Consider the following 25,247-nt stretch of genomic DNA (forward strand, 5'->3'; position numbering starts at 1 on the left):
ATTCTCTCTAAGAATCCACTGCTGGCTGGTGCAAAAGAAGCTGGCAGCTTCAGAGCCGGCGTGGGGGTGGTGCGAGCGGCAGAGGATCTAGTTTTCTTTTTTGAGGTGAAAGATGTTGAGTCCCATTTCCATCTGCCCGTGGTACCTCTCAATCCAAACTGGGTAAACACAGCTACTCTGGCAGAGAATATAATTACACACTAGTGTAAGAAAAATATAGAGAGTGTGTGTAGTGTGTATAGTGTGTGTGTGTGTGAGTGCGCCTTTCAGCTGTTTGTGACTGCAGGCCTCATTGTCCTTGCTATTAACACTACCTGCATGTCATTCAGCTGAACCCTTGAGGACGCTTGTGTTTAATAAACAGGCCCACTGATTAGAGGTGAGACTGTCTTTGAACTGGAGTGTGGAGTGAATGCTCTCTGCTTTAAAGGCTTTTGACGTGAAGGGGAAGGAGGAAACAGAGATGGAAACACAAAATAGAACAAGGTGACAATAAAGTGACCATACGTCCTCTTTTTCTGAGACATGTCCTCTTTTTTGGACCTAAAAATGTCAGTGATGTCAGTGGCCTTCTTGCACTTGAAAATTAACAGACGAATTACAGAAAAAGTCCACGTTTTCGTCTCGGTCGGGATCCTTGGGAAGCAGAATAGACGACCTGCACAGTGTTAAATAAATGTGCCAGTTCAGCAAAACACAGAACTGCAGCTAAAGGAAAGAGTCAGTTGGGTAAAGACCTGCTGCAGAGGGAGTTTTTGCATTTCACACTACAAAGCATCATAACAGCTACTGATCAGTGGACTGCAGCACATTTTCAGATTCTGAAACAGCATAAACGTTTCCAAATGTGCGTACCAAGATACAGGTTATTGATAGCGCCGTGATAGCGCCACATCCTGTCGAAATAGCTCCACTGATGATCTATTTTATTTGTTGTTTTTATTGTTTAGGGCCAAACGCTGAATAGAAGGTAATAAGATTATCTGGCCATTAAAGCATTTGTAAATTACATGCTGTCTTGTAGCTGTTCATTTATTAAAGTTTATTAACATAGGTGCATGGTTATGGACGCCTTTGCTAAATATTTAACCCTACTTTATACACACTGCCATGGTGCCACCCACACATGAACCAACCTCGCAACCCAGTGCAGGTATCCGTCTGGCCCATGCTGCCATCCTGCCAAATGGTCTTTTATTTTTATTTTTTATATATATTAAGGGACTTTTCTTCTATTTAGGAAGGTTGATAAAATGCAGCTTTATAGGGGGGTCACACTACAGAAACTGAGCAGAACTGCTTGATATGCTGTAGAAACGCTGATGGGGGAGAAAAATCATTACAGGCTTTATTCTTTATTATTATTCATTGTAAAGGTGATCATCATTGTTTGCATGGTGCAGTTTAAAAATAACGTGGGGTTTAATTAAACAACTTCTAACTGTTTATGACAGCTAAAATAATGACAAAACAAGTCTAGAACATCTTTATCATCATTCTAGGGCTGCAACAACTAAAACAGCCGATTAAATTTAATTCAAGTATTGTACCAGTAAATTTTACTACAGTTAAATGTATCCGTATCTGACTAGTTTTGCAAACTAGTCCTGTTTTTCATATTCTGCTCACATCTGTGCTTTCGGTTCGTTTCTCTTATAGAAGTTTCCCTTCTATATGAAACCCCAAAAAAGCAAACCGGGCATGTGCAGCTGTCTCAGCCAAAGCTATAAACCAGGGGTATTCAACTAAAACTTAAAGGGGTCCAGTTAGAGACAATTTCTTGAAGCAAAGGTCCGGAATGTTTAACTATATATATATATATATATATATATATATATATAATGTAAATATATTGATATTTACATTTACATTTTCAGCATTTAGCAGACGCTTTTATCCAAAGCGACTTACACAATGAGCGGAACACAATGAGCAATTGAGTGTTAAGGGCCTTGCTCAGGGACCCAACAGTGGCAACTTGGTGGTGGCGGGGCTTGAACCGGCAACCTTCTGTTTATTAGTCCAGTACCTTAACCACTATAACATATATACAATATAGTATAATGTAGCCTAGTAGTTGTATCAACATCTGCATGTTATCAATAACTGTCAAATCAAATGTCTGTTTATTTATTAGGATTTTAATGTCATGTTTTACACTTTGGTTACATTCATGACAGGAACGGTAGTTACTCATTACACGAGATTCATCAGGTCACAAGGTTATAATCGAACACAGTCATGGACAATTTAGTATCTCCAATACACCTCACTTGCATGTTTTTGGACTGTGGGAGGAAACCGGAGCACCGAAGGAAACCCATGCGGACACGGGGAGAACATGCACACACAGAGAGGACCCGGACCGGACAATAAATTGTGCTCCAGTGGGAAGTAAGAACAGAAATGAGTCTCTCCATCACGGATTAAATGCTGTAATTTCGCTGTACACGTTTCTTTTTTGGAGAGCGCCATTTGTCTCCTGCCTCACTCGTCTTTTTCTCAACTTTCTCCTGCACAGTCGTCTGTATCTCTCCCTTCGTTTTTTCTACGTTCGCTATCTTTCTTTTTCTTTCCACCGTCTTTTCACATGTAACTCGCCTCTAACTCTCTCAACTGTCTGCACTGCAGTCGCAGTGTTTACCGGCTGGAATGCACAGACTTGATTGGCTGAGTGGTGTCACGTGATTGGTTCTCATCCGCTAAACCGCTACCGTAAAGACTACAAAAGCTGCGCCGGTTAAAATAGAAGCGCTCCGTCAGGTTTCAAATCCTAACTTTCTGTTTTGGCTATAGGTCCGGGTCCGTATGGGACAGCTACTGGGTCCGGACCCGGACCGCGGTCCGCCTGTTAGTGACCTCTGCTATAAACGGTTAAACAGTTACGTACTGCGACGTTAAATTGCATGCTGAAACCCCGCACGCTAGTAACGCAGTTAACGGTTTTGTTTTGCAGGACTATTTTTGTTTCGGCGCTGCCGGGTCTATAGCGCTCGTGTCAGAACCGCTGCCGTGAAGCATCTCCTGTTTAAGCGTTCTAAAAAAGCAGGTTGTGTTTGATTGATGTGTAATTGTACTAAATGAAAAAAGTAGTCTGTTATATCTTATAAAAATATAGAAATCAAACAAACCCACAAACATAAGAGGAATTTCAAATCACCGAGACTTAAAAAGTGTTTGTATGTGACACAAGAAATAAAGTGGACAGGTTCAACAAATAACGCAGGCGGATGTTCAAAGGTCGGATCTTTCAGTATTTGCTTAGAAAACATTGAAATATTGACGACCTTGTGGTCAGAGTGCGCAGCGGCTTATGGGAAAGGGCAGTGAAGTGCCCACACACTTCAACAAAATAAAGTCCACATTCTAAACCTAAAATGAGGTCCAAATACGGGGAAACACAGTACCAAATCTATATCGTAGTTTACAGTTTCACCATTTAATTTTGGGACACTGATATACACTGATCAGGCATAACATTAAAACCACCTCCTTGTTTCTACACTCACTGTCCATTTTATTAGCTCCACTTACCATATAGAAGCACTTTGTAGTTCTACAATTACTGACTGTAGTCAATCTGTTTCTCTACATACTGTTTACCCTGCTTTCACCCTGTTCTTCAATAGTCAACCCTTAGATATATACATTTTTATATTTATTATTATATGTATCTATTGGTTATAATCTATACTATTGCTTCTATTGTACATGTTCATCCGTACTTCTATCTATATGTATACATCTGTCTGTCTATCTGTCTGTCCGTCTGTATATCTGTCTGTCTATCTATTTGTATGTCTGTATATTCACCCTGTTCTTCAATGGTCAGGACCCCCACAGGACCACCACAGAGCAGGTATTATTTAGGTGGTGGATCATTCTCAGCACTGCAGTGACACTGACATGGTGGTGGTGTGTTAGTGTGTGTTGTGCTGGTATGAGTGGATCAGACACAGCAGCGCTGATGGAGTTTTTCTCTGAGGAAGCACGTCATCCTCCACCCTGCCAGACTGGGTGGGAACGGGTTATGACTAATTTAGTAGAAGGGGGGGATATCAAATGTAGTATAGCACTTGGTCTAACAATTTCAGTCATATAACCAGAACCAGCAAACATTCCAGGTGTTCAGTCCTTCCACATTCCTCGCCTCATGGAACCCGATCCCGGGCTGGCAGGGAGCGCGTGCGGAAATTTCCAGCATGCTTTGAGGCGTTTTGCTTTCTGGAGGTGTATTAGATCAAGCAGGTTGGCCATGAGATGAGACCCCTTCACCCCCTCGACTTTTCATCTCCTTCACAAGTTAACACGGACTGTCCGTGCCACCGGTAAAATCTGATGGGATGGAATGGAAGCACTGAGGCGTTTAGTTGCACCGGGGCAATACCAGCGATGTCTGGGCATTGTTCTCGCCCCCACCACACACACTTCCGCTTGTCCTGAGCCAAACCCTCCCATTCTTCCCTCCCGTAGCTTCCGCTTCGAACTGAAAACAAATCGAGCCTAACGTGGGCAGAAACCCTCGGATAGCGATTTCTTTCTGTGATCAGTGCTGTCCATTTTTGAGGAGACTTTCCTCTCACCACACACACGGTAAAGTACACTACAGGCCTGTGTTGCACTTGGACCGTTAGAGACCTCCCTAGACAGGGTGGGTGGAAAAATGTGTGAGAAGGGCAGCTGAACCCTCGTGCCCTTCGTTAACTCCTCGCCGGACTCGCTTGTAACGCAGCCGGAGCGGTGGAGGCTTGTGCTGCGGCCCGCATATCGCCGCCTCCCGACTTCCTGTACGGCGCGGGAGCGGGGATGAAAGGGAAAACGAGGAGAGAGGGGAAAAAAGGGGGAGGCGAGGGCAGGGTGGGAGAGATGAAGATAGAGTTTGTGTGTGTGTGTGTGTGTGTGTGTGTTTGTAGGTCTGAAACCTGCTCCGACATGCTGGGTGCTAGGAGTGGAGTTTCCTTTGCTCTGACACGATCTGATGGGGTGGATGGTGGAGGGGGTTGTGGAAAGAGAAAGAGAGTTCTGGGTCGGCCTTGTCTGGATGCGGTCTAGTCTGTCACGTTCGTAAATGGTGCCATTGTCTGACGAAAAACTCCCAGAAAGCTTTCAAGATCTGCTCACGTTACTGCGACTGGTGAGAACTGAACCAGTGTGGAGTTGTAACTTTCCGTTAAGGGAATGCATTAACATTTTACCACACCTAATCTCCAAGTGTAAAATGATTAGAGACTAAAATAATAAAGTGGACACAGTTTTAAACCACAAATATCATAGAACTAAAGCTCTACCTAATTCACGGCCATGAAAATCACATCACGGCAACCAGACTGGGATCTTGAACACATCGTATCGAATCTCAGATGGGCGGGACTAAGCCGGATGTGGGTCTCTCTCTGTCAGAATGGTGCAGTTACGACTCTGCTGGCTGATTAGAGGCGCCTGCACAGAGACGGGGAAGCAGTGCTCTTACGGTGCGTCTCTCCGTACACAGCGCTAGGTGGCAAAACACTCGTCAATGTGTGGGTGATAAGATGCATGCGGCTTGCTGCCCACGTGTCGGAGGGGACGTGGGTTAGCTTCAATCTCCTCGGTCAGAGCAGGGATCGGCGTAGGCGGAGAGGAAGCACGATGCAATTGGGCAATTGGACGCGCCAAAGGGGGAGAAAAGGCATTAAAAAAAATTGTTAAAAATCAAATCACGGACCGTGAAACGAGCCTTTTCGCGTGTAATATGCGGTTTAACATTTTTCATCCGTGCAGCGTTCAAGTGCCTCACGTTTACTGGTTAATCTGCACTGAGGCGTCCTATCAATCCTACGGCAATTCAGTTACCAATCGCTTAGTCGAAGTAAAGCAGTTAAAAACACGACTCGGGTCACTGAGTTTGGAAAACTCACAAGCAATTCTGTGTGGACAGATGCAGACAATGGGGGGTGGGGGGGGGTGTTCTAGGTTTACATTAAACTATTAACGTAGGCGGCGCTCAGGTGACAAAGCGGTAAAACACGCTAGCACACCAGAGCTGACATTTTGAGCTCGTCGGTTCGAAACTCAGCTCTGCCATCCGGCTGGGCGCCTACAAGACCAACGATTGGCTGTTGTTCATACAGGGTGGGACCTGGTTAGGGACCTCATAACTGATGCAGTTACGACCTCTGCTGGCTGATTGATGGCACATGGAGTCGAGGAATAATGCGTTGGTCAGGGTGTGGCTCTCTGTACACAAAGCTGATCCGCATATGAACTCGCATCGTGCAGGTGAAAAGATGCAGCCGGGCACTGCACACATGTCGGAGGGGGCGTGTGTCAAGTCTCGCTCTCCTAATTGGAATTCCTTTCTCCTCAATAGATCAAAGCAACGCTGGCCAAACTGGGGCGTTCGTAAGCTAATGTACAGAGCGGGGCAGTTTACATTTACATATACGGCATTTAGCAGACGCCTTTATTCAAAGCAACTTACTATATGATGACAGTATACAGTCTGAAAAATTGAGGGTTGCTCAAGGGCCCAACAGCAGCAAACTGGCATTGGTGGGGCTTGAACCAGCAACCTTCTGATTACTTCAGTGCCGTAACTGCTAGGCTACAACTGCCACACTATCCTCAGTGGATGTCGATAAGCTCAATGGCAAAGCAAAGCTGCATTTTGAAAAGACAGCATCCCAGCTAGTACTTGCCCTTGATCTACCGGTTTAAAAGTTGCCATGTGATACGGAAATCCCACTTATGAAATTGGTAATGACTAAATGAGCAAAATGTGATTAAAAACGAGGAAAATCAAGTGTTTTTTTTAGGAAGGTGTAATAGTAATCGACCTGCTATCGACGGGGGTCCACTAGAGCGTGTGGCTGTGCCTGAGGGAGGGAGACCAACAAGACTTATTGCCACTGTACAACTGCAACCTCTGCTGCCGAGTGAAACTGTAGCCTAGTGGTTAAGGTAGTGGACTAGTACGCAGAAGGTCACTGGTTTAAACCCCACCAATGCCAGGTTGCTGCTTGCAGGTTGCGGCCCTTAACCCTGAACTGGTTAGACTGTAAGTCGTTTTGGATTAAAGCGTCTGCTAAATGCCGAAAATGTAATGTAAATGCTGTGCCTGAGGGAGGGCTACGACAAGGTTTCGTTGCCGCTGTACAAATGCAAACACTGCTGTCTGGTTGAGGTGCCTACACTAGTGATGGAAGATCCGTGGGGTGCTTAGTGTGGTGCTCTGTGAGAGTCCACCACCGACAAGTGGAAAGACGCTTCCGACGACCCCGGCATGTATTAGAGCGGACGCGAGACATTCTCAGCTCTGTTAGGCCAACGCGGAGGTTGCAGGCTACGAGTTGCTGATGTTTATCATGATTTGTCTCTGTTGGGTGTGTAGGGAGCTGCTGGTGTTTTTGTTCAGGACAGGCGCTGACCAGAAAATAACCAACTGCCAGAAAGTATACAGTTTCCAAAACAATCTAACGTACTGCTGTATTGGTTTTGTTTGATGTTTAATAAAGTTAAGCCTCCTTTAATGGCTTAAGATTGCTCGGGACAGAATAGAAGACCACACAAAAAGCCAGACTGGGACCAGCGAGTGTGTTTTGTTTTGAGTTTGGTTTTTTTTTCTCCTTTCTTTTTTGGCTTTTTCCAGTGCAGCCATGTTTTTTTGGTGCCAGAGTTCCACTCTAGATGGAACGAGCTTTCCTGCACACGAAGGTTAGAGAGTTCATTCCCCGAAAAAGCTCACTCCTGGCACGAGAGGAGCACGACGAGGAGCGGTGTGCCGGCACGACCGGAGGTGTCAATCTGCCGGGTTCTTTTTTTTTTCTTCTTCTTTTTTTTTTATGAGTGCCCTTGTTATCCTGGAACTTGAGCCAATGCCCCATAAAGACGAAGCGAGTACGCGGGACACATCGGGCAGTGCCTGAAAATAGTAGGTCAGCAAGAAATAGGAGAAAGACCCGAGAGGAGGAGAAAGAGGAGGAGAGAGAGGGAAAAAAAGAACTGGTGGAATGTTCCACTTTGTAATGTTCTAGAAAGTTTGGTGCCAGCAGGCAAAAAAAAACATGCACTGCTTTCAAAAAAAAAGAAGGACCTTCTTTTCAAAAGGTCTAGAAAATGTGTGTGCCAAGTGAGTAAAGACGGAGACAAAACAAACACGCACAATCTCCGCGAGCGTGGAAGGACGCGAGCGGGACACAGTCGCCCTTTTCCTCGGCCTTGCTCGTCTCTCTTTCCCCTCGCTCCGTCTGCGCCTCTCCGTAACTCACACAAAAATGCACTGTTTCACTGCGATGACTCACGGCGATGGAATCACGGCTCTGCTATGATCATCTGCACGGCGCAGGGGCTTTCCTCCCAGGCAGGAAAGGGAGCGGAGCACGAGTCGAAAAAAATCCCGAGAACCATCATGCCATAAAAGAGCAAGAGCGCAAAGTAGAACGGACTGAAAAAGAGATCAGCAGATGAGGGGAAAAAATGAAAGATTTTCGCACGTCTTGTCAACTTCGGTCGTAAACCTGCCTGAGAGCGATCACCATGCAGTCCCGTAGCTCCTGCTCCTCGCCTTTCCTTCCCGAGGCTTGAAGGAGGCGTCGACTTCCAGCGGCACGTATGCTGAGCGGCGCTGGATCTTATGTCCGCTCAGGCTGGGAGGAGCACCTTAAGTGCCTCTTCTCCTATGATCCCTACATCTTTAAATTAGGCGGCGAGGCGAGCCGCGGCGCTAATGGCGGTCGCCCCGGCGCAGGCCGCTGGTGCCTTGCAGACAGCTCGAGGGACTCGTTTTAGTCCCAGATCTGCTGAAGCTTTCTGTTGAAAGCTGTACTTTCCAGAAAGGATCGTCCTGTCTGTTATTAAGAGCTTTTCCAGGCCGGGCCGGGCCGGCTTTGTGTCATCCATCATAGGAGTAAAGGCTGTGTGTGTGTGTACCTGTGTGTGTGTGTGCTCGCATGGCCACAGACACATCAAAGCTTGGCGCGCTCTGCTCTCGGTGCCGCAACATCTGGTGGCTTCAGAAACGGCCCGACACGCCGACACGCAGATAACGTGGAGCGGAGTGCGGGCAGCTGACACAGCCACGATATTTCGCTCGTTCCCTAGATCCCTCGCTGTCTTTGCGTCCACTTTGTTAGTTGGTCCGAGGGTTTTAAAAGCAAATAGTTTTGAGCACGAGTTTTTGAAGTAATGCTTCATTCAAGTAAAGGAAGGAGGAACGAGGACACCAGAAGGAGAGAGGGATTGGGATGGGGGATGGGGGGGGGGGGGTGTAGAGCGAGGCCTCTGCCACATCAGCAGGAAACATACTTGCGCAGTCTGAATTCAGACAGTAAGAAGTAAATACGAGAAACTGACTTAAGTTCTACACAGGGATCTATTTCTGCACCCGTCTGTGTGATGTTTTAGGAGCACTAATTCGTATCATCTTTATGCCTTTATGAGTAGGCACAAGAATGCACGATAGAACACGCAACGGCATATCACTGCATCGTCAGTTTCTTTTACAGCATGGGTACTAAAACACAGGAAATGTGATGCGAGGCCGGCCCTAATTATTACTCAAAACCGGCATGGAGGAACAGACTTCCCTGCCTGAGCCGCCTACCCATCCTCTGGCCACCCAAGGTGAGCTCCGGGGCTGAAATGACGCCCTGTGAGGACAAAGGGAAGCGAGCAGGCAGACGGTAGATACCCGCGGGCATCCTTAAGAACCGGGACGAGCGGGCTGGGCTGATGTTAAACTCTCATCAGTCAAACTATAAAAAGACTCCCAGGGTTTGATCTGTGACTGAGGGTCTGGTTGAAAACCAAGTGAGCTGCTTTGCTGCCTACTGCCTACTTGGGCAGCCTAAGTAGAGAGGATCGAACTCATAAGGCAGATTATTTAGACGCACTACTTTACTTAGACAGCGATTGCGCCAATTTTGTCACAGCAGTTTTCGATACTAAGCTAACAGTTAGCCTCAGGCTTTTCAAACCAATGGGCTGAGGTGGCACAACCTGCTAACATGCCAGCTAACGTCCCCATTTGTGTAATGAAAATGGTTAAACTGTCCCTGATGAATAAATGACACTTGTATAACTATACCTTTATTTACATTTGCCCGGCATGTTTGTCATTTTTGGGAGAACAGTCGTGCCACAGATTATCGCTTTTAAACAAGGCACCTTAGTAGGCAGCATTTTAAGGTATCTAAGAATTTAGACATGCCTTCTTCTCTGAAGCATAGGATGACGTAAAATGCATCTATGTAGAAAGCTCACTAGGTTTTCGGACAGATCCCGAGAGTCCAAGAGAGCATAAATGACCCTGCTTTCCCTGCTTTTGGTGGACAAATAAGACATTTCATACAAGCATGCAGGATTGGTCAGTTTGAACCTTGGAGAGCATTCAGCCACCCTATGAGGCTGCACGAACAACAACTTGAAAAGAGCTCTTTAAGCAACAGGGGGTGGGAATTGGCTACAACTACGCTGGGATAAAACGACAATGCCCAGGAGGAGGCCAGGCTTCTCCTGCCAAGTGGCAATCGCTCTGATGTATTGCTTCAAATTGAGCGTCTGGTATTTTCCGAAGAAGAAGAATTTAAAAAAAGAACGATTAGGTAACGCGGACTTGGAAATTCTTACCCACTGAGAGCATGCGAGTCACACTCGGCCCCACCAGCTCTCACTACGCTAGAACAAATGTTAGGAATAGATGGTATTGGTGGCTTAAATTGAGCAGGCGGCCATGCGTGCCAAGGCCTGGGAAAACAACTTATCAGCAGCTTTTGGCAGAAACACTGAGTCAACACAAAAACAACTGGGGGAGGCACCTTGTCCGATAGTGCTCGGGCCACCTGGCATTGATGCACTGATGGTACAAATTAAAGCTAAAATATTCAGAGGAAAAATGGTGCAGTGGGTAGCGCTGTTGCCTTAGAGCTGAAAGGTGCTCTGGTTTCCTACCACAAGTCCAAAGAAATGCATTCAAGCCAATTAGAGCTACTACAAATTGGTCTAAGTGTTAGTGTGTGTGTAAATGTGACTGACAACCTGTCCGGAGTGTTTCCTGCCTTTTGCCCAATGGATCAGACCCACCGTGACCCTGACCAGGATAAAGCAATAGATTTAAAGCTTTGCAAATAATTGAAGTCCACAAGGAAACCCGCTAGGCATAATATTTGCCACGCTTCAAGCAACAGGCAAATTCAAAGAACTCAAAACAGCCTTGTGATTTGCATTGGGTAAATTGATTTAGGTAACGACTGCAGCACTGCTTGGTTGTGTAAACTGAGGCACGGGGGGACAGGGCCAATGGCACATGGTGCACTCAACCGCCTGTCACTTGGTCAAGGTTTAGTTGTTGACAGGAATAATGCAATTCTCTTGGGCCTCTTAACCACGGAGGCCTCCCAAAGCCTCGTGGAGACATTAGGAAGTAAATCCAGTGTCTAATCCGATTTAAACAGATGGGTTTACAAGGAGCATCTGCTCATTAATGATACTGGTTCGTCCTACATCTTAAGCTTAATTATAATCTCAGTTAAGTGTTGTCCTGTGACCAGTCCACTCCTCATAATAACCAAGCACTATCTGAACAAATGGGACACTTGAAGTCAGAAGTGTATATAAATGTGTAAATAACAAGCTGTCTAAGCAGCATTTGGGTGGTAGCCAAGGACTGAGGGTCCTACATGTACCCATGTATGTGTGTGTATGTACATGTATATATGTATCCTTACGTATAGACATACACATACACGTGCATATGTATATATGTTTATGTATATATATACAGTGTATCACAAAAGTGAGTACACCCCTCACATTTCTGCAAATATTTCATTATATATTTTCATGGGACAACACTATAGACATGAAACTTGGATATAACTTAGAGTAGTCAGTGTACAGCTTGTATAGCAGTGTAGATTTACTGTCTTCTGAAAATAACTCAACACACAGCCATTAATGTGTAAATAGCTGCAACATAAGTGAATACACCCCACAGTGAACATGTCCAAATTGTGCCCAAATGTGTCGTTGTCCCTCCCTGGTGTCATGTGTCAAGGTCCCAGGTGTAAATGGGGAGCAGGGCTGTTAAATTTGGTGTTTTGGGTACAATTCTCTCATACTGGCCACTGGATATTCAACATGGCACCTCATGGCAAAGAACTCTCTGAGGATGTGAGAAATAGAATTGTTGCTCTCCACAAAGATGGCCTGGGCTATAAGAAGATTGCTAACACCCTGAAACTGAGCTACAGCATGGTGGCCAAGGTCATACAGCGGTTTTCCAGGACAGGTTCCACTCGGAACAGGCTTCGCCAGGGTCGACCAAAGAAGTTGAGTCCACGTGTTCGGCGTCATATCCAGAGGTTGGCTTTAAAAAATAGACACATGAGTGCTGCCAGCATTGCTGCAGAGGTTGAAGACGTGGGAGGTCAGCCTGTCAGTGCTCAGACCATACGCCGCACACTGCATCAACTCGGTCTGCATGGTCGTCATCCCAGAAGGAAGCTGACGCACAAGAAAGCCCGCAAACAGTTTGCTGAAAACAAGCAGTCCAAGAACATGGATTACTGGAATGCCCTGTGGTCTGACGAGACCAAGATAAACTCGTTTGGCTCAGATGGTGTCCAGCATGTGTGGCGGCGCCCTGGTGAGAAGTACCAAGACAACTGTATCTTGCCTACAGTCAAGCATGGTGGTGGTAGCATCATGGTCTTGGGCTGCATGAGTGTTGCTGGCACTGGGGAGCTGCAGTTCATTGAGGGAAACATGAATTCCAACATGTACTGTGACATTCTGAAACAGAGCATGATCCCCTCCCTTCGAAAACTGGGCCTCATGGCAGTTTTCCAACAGGATAACGACCCCAAACACAACCTCCAAGATGACAACTGCCTTGCTGAGGAAGCTGAAGGTAAAGGTGATGGACTAAACCCAATTGAGCACCTGTGGCGCATCCTCAAGTGGAAGGTGGAGGAGTTCAAGGTGTCTAACATCCACCAGCTCCGTGATGTCATCATGGAGGAGTGGAAGAGGATTCCAGTAGCAACCTGTACAGCTCTGGTGAATTCCATGCCCAGGAGGGTTAAGGCAGTGCTGGATAATAATGGTGGTCACACAAAATATTGACACTTTGGGCACAATTTGGACATGTTCACTGTGGGGTGTACTCACTTATGTTGCAGCTATTTAGACATTAATGGCTGTGTGTTGAGTTCTTTTCAGAAGACAGTAAATCTACACTGCTATACAAGCTGTACACTGACTACTCTAAGTTATATCCAAGTTTCATGTCTATAGTGTCGTCCCATGAAAAGATATAATAAAATATTTGCAGAAATGTGAGGGGTGTACTCACTTTTGTGATACACTGTATATATATTAGAGATGGACCGATCGGGGTTTTTGGCACCGATTCCGATGTCCGATCTCCTTTCAGGGACATCGGCCGATAGCCGATTTCGATCGGGGGGGGGGGATTAGCAGTAAATAAACTTAAAAAGAGCCTCACAGTAAAGATAAACCGGAGCAGCGCGCACGCCGTGTGTGTTTGTGTGTTTGTGCCTTTAGAAGAGACGCAGTTACAGAGTTACAGAGACGCAGAGTTCACAGTATCGCTATAAGTGATTCATTGATTCATGAGTTGATTCGTTTTTATGTGAAGCGTAAGTTTCTCTTCTCAGTTATCTCTCCGTGTTTACTGTTATTAATTAAATGTCGTGGTTTTAAATAAACACCAGCTACTACAGAACATTTTGTGTGACTCTCTTACATTAAAAAGCTTCATTAAAAAGCTTCATTAAACTGCTATTACCACAGATCTGTAACCGAGTCAGACTCGTTCCGTCTAAGGAGCTAAAAGTTTTCTAAAAGTTCAGCAGATGATCCTGAACTAACGAATTTGGTAATGAATAAACTTTTGCCCCTGATTGGCTCTGTAACGTCTTCTGTTCTCATCTACATCACAAGTAAGAACCGCTCACGATTTACCAAAGTGAACCAGGAGTTTATATAACATGCTGATAGAATCGACTCAGATGTGACCGGGTTGAATTATCTTTTTAAAGTAAATATTACAATCAGCAAAATTACATCGTAAGAGCTTTCACGATGGTTTCTGTACGATTGTTGATGAATGGTGATGTGATGGTTGGTGCTTCGTAGCTCAAAGTCTGGATCAATCCACTGAGCTGTTAACTTAACATGGTCTTTATATATCACACGATCGGATCGGCTACTTTTAGGAAATATCGCCGATCGCCGATAGCATATTTTTATTAAAAATCGGCCGATACCGATTCGTAGCCGATCGATCGTCCCATCTCTAATATATATGGCTATGCTGGCCCAATTCAATGTGCAATACTCCTCACTTTATCACTGTACTATTTCATACTCAGTCTCTATTTAATTTACCATACACTGTATACCCGAAACTTCACCTCCCTTCACTTTCATTCATTCATTTTTATTCATTCAATTGTTCCTTCATTAATAGCTGCACTGTAGTTGTGCAACATATGTATAATTTAGGTCACTTTTAATCCTGGTTGTTTATACAGTGTAATTTTTATAACGTCTACCTTCATTGCTGTATAATGCTACTGGGACTTTCATTTCCTTTGGATCAAGTATCTATCCATCCATCCATCCATCTATTACAAAACCTGCAGACCAAAAATTGACCTACACTATATTTACATATACGGCGTACCTAATATTGTGCCCCTTTTCATTTTAATATACCACTACTGACATCAAAAGAGAAAAGGAATTGTGACAGCTTAATTTCATGTTTCAGACACTGAACTGCAAAACCCCTTGACTGCGTCCAGGATTTAAAATGTAAACGTCCTTTAAAACAGCCCTTTATTTACACATTTTTTGGGATGTGGGGTAAATGTTGGGTGGTAGCCTAGTGGGTAGAGCTTTGGGTTATCAACTGGAAGATTGGCGGTTCAAATCCAGGCTCTGCTATGCAGCCACTGTTGGGTCCTTGAGCGAGGCCCTTAACCCTGTCTGCTCCAGGGGCGCCGTACGATGGCTGACCCTGCGCTCTGACCCCGGCTTCCAAACAAGCTGGGATATGCGAAGAAAGAATTTCGTTGTACTGTACACCTGTATATGTATATATGACAAATAAAGGATCTTATTATCTTATTTTATCTTAAACCAGCATATTTGTGACAGTTCAGTTTTTTGTCAGCTCAGGTACTGATACTGGATGAACAATTCTGAAAGGTGTCAATGGGGTCAGTGCTCTGTTCAGTCCAACAGCGTTCTCGAAATATGTCAAAACATGTCTGTATTGACTTTGCTTTATGCATGGATGCACAATCATGCTGGAACAGGAAATGAAACTGGAACGGTTGCTAGAAAGTTGGAAGCATGTACTTAAATATCATTTTTAATACATGTTAGCAGTAGGTATTCCATTATCGTGTGTGAGTATGGACTAAAACAGATTGATGGTTGGTTCGAGTGCATGAGGCACACTGTGCCAGACAAGGGGATAAAATCACAGTAAAAAAAGAACAAGTCTGATCCCTGGAACTGTGATAAAATCTGAGTATTCTTCATAAGCATGGTATGAGTCAGTGTCATTCAAGCAGCATGTACCAAACAGGCAGAACATTTTTCATCACCTGAAATGCATCAGTGGATCTTTTTAGACATTCTGATAGAATCCCAGATATTAACCATCTGATTCATGCACCATTTCAACCCACTTCAAATACTTCTAAATAAGCTTATCTGAATACACAAACAGCAACAATAGCTGAGAAGATAGAAATGTAGTTACTGAACAGACCTTGGATGCACTGCAGTGTTCCATCCTCTCTGCGAATGGTAAAAGTTTCTCCAGGGTTCACCTGGACCAGGATCACCTGTGACAGAAACATTCCATTAGCCACCTCTCCGTCACCGCAGAGGGAAAACGACGGGGGATTAAAGGGGTTTCGATCATTTGCTTACCTGCTGCGAGGCATCTCCATTAATCATGTGGTGCATCATGGGAACCTCGCCGCTCAGCAGCGGCGGGAGCTCCTGCATCTGGTCCATCATCATCATGGTGACGTACATTCATGGAGCCTTCCCCTGCGCAGCCTCTGCGAAGACGTGCGTGTAAACGTTAGAACACACCGCACTGAGTTAGGAGGGTCTTTCGGTACCATTTAGGAACCATTCGAATCAGCCACAGGTTGTTAAAAAGATCTGACAGCACACACAGCAATTGCAATTACACATTCAAGCCCAAGACCTGAGACACCATCTTCTCGCAGAGAGGTCACCGCCAGGTTAGGGAAAGTGGGTGAGCTCATTATTAAGTCGTTTAGGTTTATATGATGTCATCGGTATAGGAATGAAGTAATCCGTGTATAAACAACCTCGTGGGACGACTGGGCGGTCGCGATCAGGAAGTCTCTGCTTACATTACCGGTTAAATTCAGCCCTGCCACTAGTGCTGGCTCTAATAAACAAATTAATAATAAGCAAGCAGACAGGAAGAACCTGAGGAATGCACACGCTCAACCAGGAAAATCTAATTACTGTCGATCGAGATCTATGAGATTGGATTCAAATGTGCTCTGGTTGAACCCAAATTGGTAAACTTCAAACAAATTAAAGCTGTTTAACCACGCCCAAAAGTAAAACATGACTGTTAGTCTGGACATCGCAAGCTCAAGCTCCGGCAACCAGGAGCACGAGACAGAATGGTAGGGTTAAAATTAAAGCGTTCACTTTATTGTCAGGACACTGTCGGTTCAAGCCCTGTTGGTGCCATAGCTTTAAATGTACAAAAATTCCCAGAGAGTATTCCAGAAGTATGGAATTCTAGTCTTCCCTATTGATTGGAGCAACACTACCTAATCGTGAGCATCTGCAATAAGCTCAACACTATACATGAGCAGTTTACGGCTGTGGTGGTAGAACTGGAGAAAGCCTGTGCCAGCCCTCAGCCTCCAGGGTGGTACCCACTGTGTGGCAGGACAACGTTGGGAGAAAACAGGGTTAAAACAGTTCCTGTTGTGTCTCACTTGGTCTTATCTGTTTGTAACTCAAAAGGCCTTCTGTGGGCTCACGCTGAACCTGCAGGGTCTGCCTGTATTACGCCCAAGAATGAATGTTGACCAAAGTCCAATGAAAGTCCAAAACTTGATGTTTTTTCTTGGCAGAAACGGAAACAGCATAATATTGCTTATTTCCTAAAGTCAACATCACACATCAATTTAAAAACATGGCCATAAAACAGCAACTGTCGTTGGTTAAGAAGGTCACAGAGAGTCCGAAAGCATTGCTTAATATTTTCCACCAATTTTCTACAATCTTAAATCTTAAAACAGCAAGGAGCACACTTACATTATCAATCATGAGAATAACACAAAGCACATTAGAACTGGACTCCAAGGAAACAAGGACAAGCAAAATCCATTCTTTGGCAAAAATTCCTTTAACTTAAGTTAAGATTCTCATCCACTAGGAAAGTCCGGTTCCCATCCCTCCAAATACAAAAGCAAACCTTGTAATTACCTGCGACCAAAATCATTAACATAGTGACTTAGCAAAGCATGCCCCCAGGGCCTGCATACTCTTTTATGTTCGCTTCATTCTCACCATTCCTCGGAAGGACTGGTGCCGTTACCTTTGTGTGGCCGTGGGATGTTTGCAGCTTAACACCCCAGGGAAAACAGTTCCAAAGGACTCTACAAACATGGACACTGGGGCAGGCTAAGCAAACAAGCTGGACCCCCTGCCTTTTAGGGGTCATGTTGTTATTGCCACGTCACAATGTTTGTTGTCCGGGGGACAAAGGGTCTTTTAATTGAAAAGGCTGTGGGGTTTAGAAATATTAGATATTTGATTCTGCCTACAGCCTGTGAAGCGGTTTTTCAGTCTATGGTTGCTCCACATAGTTTTGCCTAAAAATAAGTTCTGGAGGAACATCCAGCCTTAGCGTTGAAGAGTCAGAGCAGTAACGTACGCTCTCATTTCACTTTTCTGCTTTGTGAGAAAGCTTATAGGACAGAAAACCACAACTAAGTCTCACATGTACTTGTGATGCACAGACAGGAAGGATCCTCCGTCGCACACACAGGCAATGACATCATGATGATCGTGCAATAAAATTATTTGTGCGCACATAAAGCGGCAGCAGAGTAGTTAAATCATCTAGCTGCCAACATACGAACTCCTCTAAAAGACAGGGTGCATTCTCTTTTTAAATCTGTTTTTACGTCTGGCACTTTTACAGCCCCAGATGGGGAGTCGGTCTGGCGCAGGCCCTATAATCCAGCTAATGATATGTAATAACACAGAGGAAACCAGGGGGAAACCGAAAAAACCATTCCTTTTTTTCCCCTCTTCACTCCTCCTCTTCTCTTAGCCCAACCTCTCCTTTCCATCACCCCCTTGCACCCCTTGGCTGGAAAAAAAAAGTTCCTCCAACAACTGGATCTAAACAAGCAGATACACTGAGACACACACAGGCATTCATGGAGCACAAGGTCGGTTGTATGTGTCCTACTTCTTTTTTTTTTTCTTTCTCCAGCATAACTTAATCTCACCTCCAGACATCCAGTGTTTCCAACAGCCTCCAGCCTCCTCGTGAGTCACGTCTGCGACTCTGATCAACATTTACTGCTGTGATGAAATCACGCTGGTAAAAATATCTATGCAAATAGCTCTCCTTCTCGTTTCAGGCGCTCCGCACGAACCATAAGCATACCTCCCCCCCATCCCCTTCACCCCTCCCGAATCCAGGCGTGATAAGACCCCAGACTGGGCAAGCCCAGACAGAAAGCTGAGCGCATGTCAATGGGAAGCAGCAGCAATGCTGTCTAAATGTTAGCATTGGCCCATGACTCCAGCTGATCAGCCTACATGCGTGGTTATTAGAGCCCTGTTTCACATGACCTAAAGCCCCTTTGAAGCCTGTCTAGTGTAGCGCATCCTATACGCCATCAAGCCGTACAAGGAACCCAATAAGGAATGCTAATAAGTTCTCCAACCGTCACCTCCGCCTGCCCCAGAACGGTTTAGTAGGAAGTGTAGGTTTTGGATTGAGCGTACAGCAAAGTCAACATCAAAGACAAACACCGTGTGTATTAAAGTCAACAGTTTGGACAGGTAGGGTTAATAATGATCACACAGGTATTTAATCAGTCACGCAAAAACCCATTCTGCTCAGACGTGCATTTTGAAAGATTATGCGTCACTTTATAAATAAAATAATGATAAAGATTTTTATGAATAAAATACTGATAAAGAATTGCATTTAATAAAATTCATTATTTAAACTTTGCTCCCTCCAAAACGTTACTTCTCTGGTTTCTATTCCCACAGCTGAGCCTTTTCACAGCACAGCATCTACTAACCTGCAAAAATAATGGCCAGCATGTGCTTTCTTCACACCTCTAACACTGAAACTGCAGTTCATACAACGTCAAGTGTGTAGATCTACACATCTGACACATTTGTCTGACTTTAAATGAGAAGGATGACATTCCTTTCTACTACAAGAGATCTCCAAAAACTCCTGAAACTCCAGTTCAGGGATGACTAGAGTATCATAACCTGACAATCTCTTGACCAAATGGACGGATGTATTGATGTTATGCAAATTGGGGCAATGTAGAGTGGACAACACATTTCAAAGGAAGCCGGAATGCACTAGGGAACAGACACTGAAAACATGCAAAACTCCTCACAGACAGGGACCGAACCCAGGTTGGTAGGACCCAACTTGCATTTAAGCATCTACCTTTGATTTGTCAGTATTATTCATAATGCAAGGATCCCTGAAGATGAATAATCAACTTTACATGTAAGATTTGTTCCTCCTTTCTAACTCTGATTAAGGCCAGAAGGAAGCTACTGAGTAAAAGCTACTGAGTAAAAAGCTAACCAGCTTGTTAGCTAGCAAGTGCAGTTTCTGGGTGGCTTATACAGTTTGGATTACTGGAAAGAATTGTTAAAACACAATTTCATCAGCTGTTTAGAACAAACTGAATACAACGGTGAGCCAAAACATGAGGACCAGCTGCAAACAGGTTGTCAAAACAATTCTGACCCACTGAAACATGGACTCCACAAGACCACTGTAATTAAAGGTTTATGGACATGAGTGCATCAGGTGCATCTGTGCTGTTGGGATTTTTTTTTTTAAACTTAATTGTTCAATCTTGAAGCATCCTTTGATCGGAAATGTTCACTGAATGAATGAAAATACAGATAGCTTGAGTCTCTAACCAGACAGCAGTAAGTTCACACAGTATTTAAAAATCCCAACAACACTGCTGCACCTGATACACTCACACTGTACAACACACTAACATGTCATCACATTGCTTAAAACGATCCATCACTCAAATATCACCTGGTCAAGTGTAGTCCTGTTCATTTAATGAATATGGTACAGGGGTAAATGAAGTCAGTAATTGTATACTCACAGGGTTCATTTGTAAAATAATTAATGAATGTACATACATAATAAAGTGCTCGGTGAGTGTATATCATTGATGATGTTTATATGGTTACTAAACCACATTTACGTGACCTATATGAAGTCTAGTAAGAACTGAAACTGACTCTCCCATCATGCTATGCAGTAAACTGTGTCCACCAGTCCACACTTTTCCTCCCTATTGTGCGGTATACAAAAGTGTCTGGCAAATGATGCCAGGCTCTCCCTGCACCTTTTTAAATTTGCCATGGTGCACATGCAGCACTCTGTGAGACCTCAACTGTTATCTATGGCATTTTTCCATGTAAAAATCAGAATGCTGCATCCAACATCAACACCAAACACACATCATAATCCCACACTTTAGTTTGGCTGCCTGTTAACCGCCACGTTGACTAAAAAGTCTCGCTAATGACTTCTAAATCCCTAGATAGCTTAACTTTTACATATCTTACTGATCTTCTGATGCAGTATTGCCCTTCAGAAACACTTTGTTAAGCTGAGTTAGGCCTTCTGTAATCTACAGGATCACTCATTTCTTATATCCTATCTAAACTTAGAACAAAACACTATAGTGTTCTATACAGTTCTATAAATGCAGATAAATGCAATGTTTAAAAACATGTTCGTTCAACATTGTCTCATTAATTCTTCCCATGTTTTGTCATTTTCACAGATTTATAGTTGTCAGTGCATCATTTGATTCATTAAAATGTCTTCATGTAGACATTTTATCCCAAACAAAGCAGCACTTCATCCAGAACATCACTGTACACCAGTTAATGCACCAGTAGTGCATCAGTAACCACCTTATCCAACAGGTACTTTAAAATTACCCTTATGCACAAAAAGGTCCTGTCCCAAATAGCACCCAGCGCATTTAACAACCAAACTTGGCAACGTAGTAAAGTAGCAGGCCTACTGAGAGAGTAATAGCATAGTAATTGGAACAGTATTTGAAACATTAGTCCTCTATTTAAGTGAATGATCTGTGTCAATATCAGACACATTTACAGGATTGAGTGTGTCTGTGGATCAGCTCAAGATTAAGATCGTCAAATCTAATATCAATCTAGCAATGCTATGTCTGATAAGAAAGGAACGTCCCAATTCTTATTAACGCTCTTGTATCACAACCCTCCCAATTGATATTTACTTTGTAATTTTAATATATACTTAATTACAGTTGCTATTTCTTACACACAGTGGAGCCAAAAGTCTGAGACCACTAGTGAAATTGTTTATATTTTGTTATCACTTACTTAATACAATGTTTGACATTACAAATCATATAATAAGCATAATAATTTGAGTTTTATTTACATACAGATTAGAATTCCTAAGTATTTGATACAGCTGTATTCATAATAAGTGAATGGCTGCAAGAACTTTAACTAAAACAAGCTTCTCATGTTATTAGTTTATTATGATTTTAAGGTCATGGTTTACACTTTGTTTCCATTCATGACAGGACACATAGTTCCAGGGTTACCCATGATTCATCAGTTCACGTTTAATGTCGAACACCATGACAGGCAATTCTGAATCACCAATTCTTCTAACCTGCATGTATTTGTACTGTGGGAGGAAACCGGAGCCCGCGGGGAAAACCCACACAGACACGGGGAGAACATGCAAACTCCACTCAGAAAGGACCCATACTGCTCCATGTGGGAAACAAACCCAGGACCTTCAAAGCAATTTGCAGTTAGAGATATTGTATTCAACCTGGTCAGTGTTGTGGTGGGCCTGATACCACCTGGAAACCACACACACTCACATACTTACACATTTACTCACAGATGAACACAAATTCGAGGAGTGGAAAAATAAAAGTTCCCAGAGGAAAGCAAGTGGGCACTGGAAGAACATGCAAAATTTCTTAAACACTGAACATAAGTGTCCTTATACCTCACACTGCTGAGCAACAGCTACTCAAATTCAAACTGCCAAAAATATTCATTATTTATTAGCTTTAAATGATACATGTTTAAATATGCAATAAAAAACACAGCGCTTGGTAGTGGCCCCCGTTGTTGGACCCCATTATACATTCATCACTTCCTGCACACATGTTCTCAAGTCTCCAAGCACCAGGCTGAAACATCTGGACTCATCCCAGAGCAATGTTTCAATACAAGGGCTTAACTGACCCACTTAAGCTGGGGTATGGTCCATGTCGACAACACGGCAGCTGTATCCTAGCCAGCTGAATGTAAACCTTTCATTCGCATGTCGTAAGACCAGCAGCAGCAACAGGGCTTACGTGTCCAAGAGTATGAGGCTATAACACAGGACAATACAAAAAAATGGAAGGTTTCAGACTATCTGAAGTTTTACAATTCTAAGGAACTGGAACTAGAGCATTTAATCAAGTCAAGTCTGAGTCATATTCTCCAACCAGGCCGAACAAGAGCGTATCAGGATCAGACTGGAAAAAATAACTTGTAATCTTACCCGTGGGTGTCATAAGGAGATGGGAACGAGTGAAAACAGTGGGAACAACAGGTGCACAGTCACAAACAGACTGGGCCGGCACAGTTTAAACTAGGCTGGCATTATTAAGCTGAAACTGGACACAATCGAGGAAACGGACATTATAACCCATCGGTCCAATTCTTTCTATTAAATAAACACAAAGGCAATGGAAACTTCCGCGAAGGGGCTGAGAAACTCTGCAGAGGTCAAAAACACCTCGGCCAAGTGACACGTCTACACTGTCTACACTGCACACAGAAGCCCTTCCATGCTCTCCCTTGCTCTCCTTAAGGGGTCAACAGGTCACATTCCTCATCCTCATTCGGGCCTCAGCTACATTTTACACATCAGTAAACTAAGTTGGGGTGAATTTGTGTGTGTGTACTTAACAGACGTTCTTCCCAGGGGAGGATGGAGGAAGTGGCACTATGCACCTTCTCAGTAGGGATACAAGATTGTGTAAGTACTGTAACCTAGGTAATATACAAAGCATTAGCAGTTATTGTAATTCTATACAATCATTCTGCCATGCTAACTGCAATACTGTGAAAGATTTGATTAGGATTAGATTCTGTCTTTTCTTTTCTATCATTTATTTAAACAACCATAAACACTGCAGTAACAACTACCTGCAACAAAATGAGTCAATATCAACCCAAACCTATTTTTTAAAGAAGAATAAAAACACATGTCTTTTGAGTCTGTTAGTAATATTAACCGTATGACCGTATAGTAATTTCCAGAATTTGAATATACTCAATTCCCTTGTGGACCATGCTACTCCCACCGTATTGTTCTACCACTCTTGCTGACACTTCCACCACACAGCAGGAGTCAATGTTCTTTTGATACTCTATTTGGCCTTTTATCCTTCAGACAGAGCCAATTTCTGGAAAGACTGCTGAACCTGGCTTTTCGAATTCATAACAAAACCCTTTATTTAAATAAAAAGTGCTCAAATTAAAGCTAAAGGGGGCTTACTATTTGGCTGAATGACCCACCATATGCATTCATGTTAGAGCAGTTGTTTACACCTGGTAATAATACTAACCGGTTGACATACAATACATGGTACAGTTTTATAATAGAGTAATGTAAAACAGCAAATCGAGCAAGGCAAGAACTCAACCTGGTTAAAAAGGTGAGTTTGAAAATGAAGCAGGTAATAAATACATTGTAAAAGTCTGTAATAACAGTTTACAATCTCTAAAACTACAGACTACAGCTTAACGTTTCTGGACATTTGCTGACCCTGGTAGAAAATGCATCACAAGACAATGACTGCATGGTCATTCCTTTTTATAGCATTTGGTTCCTCATTTTCCTCAAGGTATTACAGCAGAATCCAGCATCTAGAGCAGAAGGAATGTACAGAATACAGATTTTTAAACAATCCTTCACAGACAAGGTTCAAACAACCACAACCCAAGGACTTCTGCAAGTTCATAGGAATGTCCCAATCCGTTATGAGCATTCATATCAGGGACTGTATAAGCCTTAAAATGCTGATTCAGGTAAGAATAACCGGCCTGCATCAATCAGGTGTGAATAACCTGCCTGCAGAGAGTTAATCTGGTCACTGAGAATGCATCAGAATTGTACTGACACTGACTTTAAAATTAGTATTGAAATCAAATATGACAGAACAAAATGCTCTGTCTCTATTCCTTTCTGTATGCCATATATATACAGTATATATACAGTGTATCACAAAAGTGAGTACACCCCTCACATTTCTGCAGATATTTAAGTATATCTTTTCATGGGACAACACTGACAAAATGACACTTTGACACAATGAAAAGTAGTCTGTGTGCAGCTTATATAACAGTGTAAATTTATTCTTCCCTCAAAATAACTCAATATACAGCCATTAATGTCTAAACCACCGGCAACAAAAGTGAGTACACCCCTAAGAGACTACACCCCTAAATGTCCAAATTGAGCACTGCTTGTCATTTTCCCTCCAAAATGTCATGTGATTTGTTAGTGTTACTAGGTCTCAGGTGTGCATAGGGAGCAGGTGTGTTCAATTTAGTAGTACAGCTCTCACACTCTCTCATACTGGTCACTGAAAGTTCCAACATGGCACCTCATGGCAAATAACTCTCTGAGGATCCTAAAAGACGAATTGTTGTGCTACATGAAGATGGCCAAGGCTACAAGAAGATTGCCAACACCCTGAAACTGAGCTGCAGCACAGTGGCCAAGATCATCCAGCGTTTTAAAAGAGCAGGGTCCACTCAGAACAGACCTCGCGTCGGTCGTCCAAAGAAGCTGAGTGCACGTGCTCAGCGTCACATCCAACTGCTGTCTTTGAAAGATAGGCGCA

General features: G+C 43.6%; 1 protein-coding gene across 4 annotated transcripts in view; it reads right to left on the bottom strand.

Moving 5' to 3' along the window:
* fndc3bb (fibronectin type III domain containing 3Bb) overlaps positions 1-25,247 on the bottom strand; it is an 80,083-nt gene that overhangs the window by 49,609 nt on the left and 5,227 nt on the right. For all 4 annotated transcript variants that reach the window (XM_062985135.1, XM_062985134.1, XM_062985133.1 and 1 more), the window contains exons 2-3: positions 15,949-16,082; positions 15,785-15,860 (exon numbers count right to left, since the gene is read on the bottom strand). In XM_062985135.1, coding sequence (XP_062841205.1) covers positions 15,785-15,860; positions 15,949-16,056 — 184 coding nt within the window. In that variant the 5' untranslated portion in view covers positions 16,057-16,082. The remainder of the gene's footprint in view (positions 1-15,784; positions 15,861-15,948; positions 16,083-25,247) is intronic.

The sequence above is a fragment of the Trichomycterus rosablanca genome, chromosome 23 (genome assembly GCF_030014385.1).
Source record: "Trichomycterus rosablanca isolate fTriRos1 chromosome 23, fTriRos1.hap1, whole genome shotgun sequence".
Lineage (NCBI taxonomy): Eukaryota > Metazoa > Chordata > Actinopteri > Siluriformes > Trichomycteridae > Trichomycterus > Trichomycterus rosablanca.